General features: G+C 48.5%; 1 protein-coding gene across 1 annotated transcript; it reads right to left on the reverse strand.

The window, feature by feature from the left end:
• Positions 1–449: 449 nt before the first annotated feature.
• On the reverse strand, positions 450–2,384 carry LOC124175857 (insulin-like growth factor-binding protein complex acid labile subunit). The gene has a single exon (XM_046556446.1). The coding sequence runs from the start codon at positions 2,352–2,354 to the stop codon at positions 957–959; it is 1,398 nt and encodes a 465-aa protein (XP_046412402.1). The 5' UTR covers positions 2,355–2,384; the 3' UTR covers positions 450–956.

Below are 2,384 nucleotides of genomic sequence, written 5' to 3' on the forward strand. Positions count from 1 at the left end.
TTGTCAAATGGCGATTTGGCAGTTTCACGCGCAAGAATATAATATTTTTTTTGACCGATCCAATTGAAAAAGTTTTCTCATAACGAGCGATGAAAAAAAAAAAAAACTACCTTAATTGGAGGGTGGTTTCGCCCCTTAAATTGCTTAACGGCAGAGAGAAAAAACACACGTGTCGCTTAATCTTTGGTCTACTATGACATATCGGAAAAGAAATCAAATCGGAGAGATCAATCTGAGAAATTATACCTTCCGCATAAGTTTTGTGGTGCATTATACAAGTTCTACTATGTATTTTCTCTATCAGGAAAGCTGTTGCTTATCAACATACTTTGGTTAGCATTATGATCCATAAAAGATTCCAGCATTACTTGTCTCGATGCTTACTTAAGACTCGGTGTCGAGAATGGAGCATCTTTTGGTGCAAGGATGGATTCATGTAACACGTTGAATGAGAACAAGATGTTCTTGGTGCCAGGCACCGATTTATATATTTGCAAAACGCTTGGGTTGAAGAATATATTACAATGTGCAAGATTATATGTATAATACATGCAGAGAGGTACATGAGTGTTCGTCTATTCGCTAAATGAAATTTTCGCGACACGTTGCGTGTCTTTTTCTTTATCAAGATATCGCACATCGAGAGATAACTGTACAAGTGTAGATGTATAACATATCTTACCTTGTCGTCGTTTGATATTCTTAACTCTGTTATATATGACTAATGATTTACGATTGTCTCTAGATATGTATGCGTGCAACACTATTTGGGGAGAGTGTGCCGTCATCGGTTAAAATAATAGCGATAGCACTGATTAAGAAACTGCAAGGTAACTCACAAATCAACTGTCGATGCTAATCCTTATAATCTTCTACGCGAACAATGGGATCGGGGTGAAAAATAAACTCGTGTAGTGAAAATGAAAGTCTTGCGCGCGGGGTATCGAGTATCGGTATCAAGTTATCTTGAGCTTTTCAATGGAGACGAGAACCCTCGAGACGTCGTCCGGTAATACTTCAAGTCTATTTTTGTAAAGGTCCAGATCCCTGACCCGTTCGACACCCTTGAAAACAGCAGCATCCAGCTGGCTTATTTTGTTGTAGGAAAGATTGAGAACGGCGAGGGAATCGAGACCGAGGAAAGCTCCCTCAGGTATGTTAACGAGGTAGTTCCAGTTGAGCTTGAGCTCGTTGAGTTTTGCCAATCCCTGAAAAGCACCCGGCGCGATATCGGCGATGACGTTGTTCGATAGAATCAATTTAACGAGAGACCCAAGCTCGGAAAAGAGGCCCTTCTGAACACCGTGTATACCGTTCCTGCTAAGATCGAGTTCCTCGAGGTGTTTCAGCCCAATGAAAGTCCCGGGATTCAGACCCTCGGAGAGTTTATTCCATGACAGATTTAGATGCGTGAGAGACCGAGTACCGACGAAGACCTCGTCGGGGAGCTGAGCGATTTGATTCCTGCTCAAATTAAGGTCCCTCAGGTTATCCAGTCGCTCAAAGGCGTTCGTCTCGACGTCGGCGATGTCGTTGTAGCACAGAACGAGTTTCTTGACTTTCACCAGTGGGCGAAAGACCCCGTCGGGTACGCAGGTCAATTGATTCCTGTTCAACTCGAGAACCTCGAGGCATTCCAGCCCCTCAAACGCTCCCGACGCGATGGTATCGAGCTTTCCCCATGACAGAGTGAGCTTAACGAGTTTCGAAAGGTTGCCAAAGACGCGCTCCTTCAGCTCGGTTATCCTAACCAGATGCAGGTCCAGCTCTCTCAGCCTTCGCAGGTTCCCAAAGGTCCCGGCGTTCACCTCGGATATCCCGTTGCACGAGAGCCTGAGGGACTCGAGGGACGCGAGGTCCTCAAAGACAGAACCGTGCAGGGTGCAGATATTGTTGTTGCTCAGATCAAGTTCCCGCAGCCTTCCAAGGCCTCGGAAAGCCTCCGGGTCCACTTGGGATATCTCGTTGTGCGATAGGTTCAGGCTCGCCAGAAACGGCGTCCCGACGAAACAGCGAGCCGGAAGTTCCTCTATCTTATTTCGGGTGAGCCGCAGCTCCCGAAGGTTCGCCAATCCGGCCAACGCGCCACCGCCGATCTGGCCGATCTTGTTACGGGACAAGAGCAAGGTGCTGACCCTCGAAAGCCCGACGAAGAGTCCCGAGGGCAACTCGGCTATCCCGTTGTCTCGCAGGTCGACGCAGTCCAGGTCGGACGGCGCCTCGGCGAACGCGTTTACGGCTATGCGGCCGATCCCTCGGTTCTGCAGCCGCAACTCTCGGCCCCCGTCGGCCTTCCACGAAACCCGGAGAACCGATCCCTCGCGGATTTCTGCCTCCTGCACGTCCTCCGCCATCGCGGAACCGGAGACACTGCCGACCCGGGA

The sequence above is a fragment of the Neodiprion fabricii genome, chromosome 2, assembly GCF_021155785.1.
Source record: "Neodiprion fabricii isolate iyNeoFabr1 chromosome 2, iyNeoFabr1.1, whole genome shotgun sequence".
NCBI lineage: Eukaryota > Metazoa > Arthropoda > Insecta > Hymenoptera > Diprionidae > Neodiprion > Neodiprion fabricii.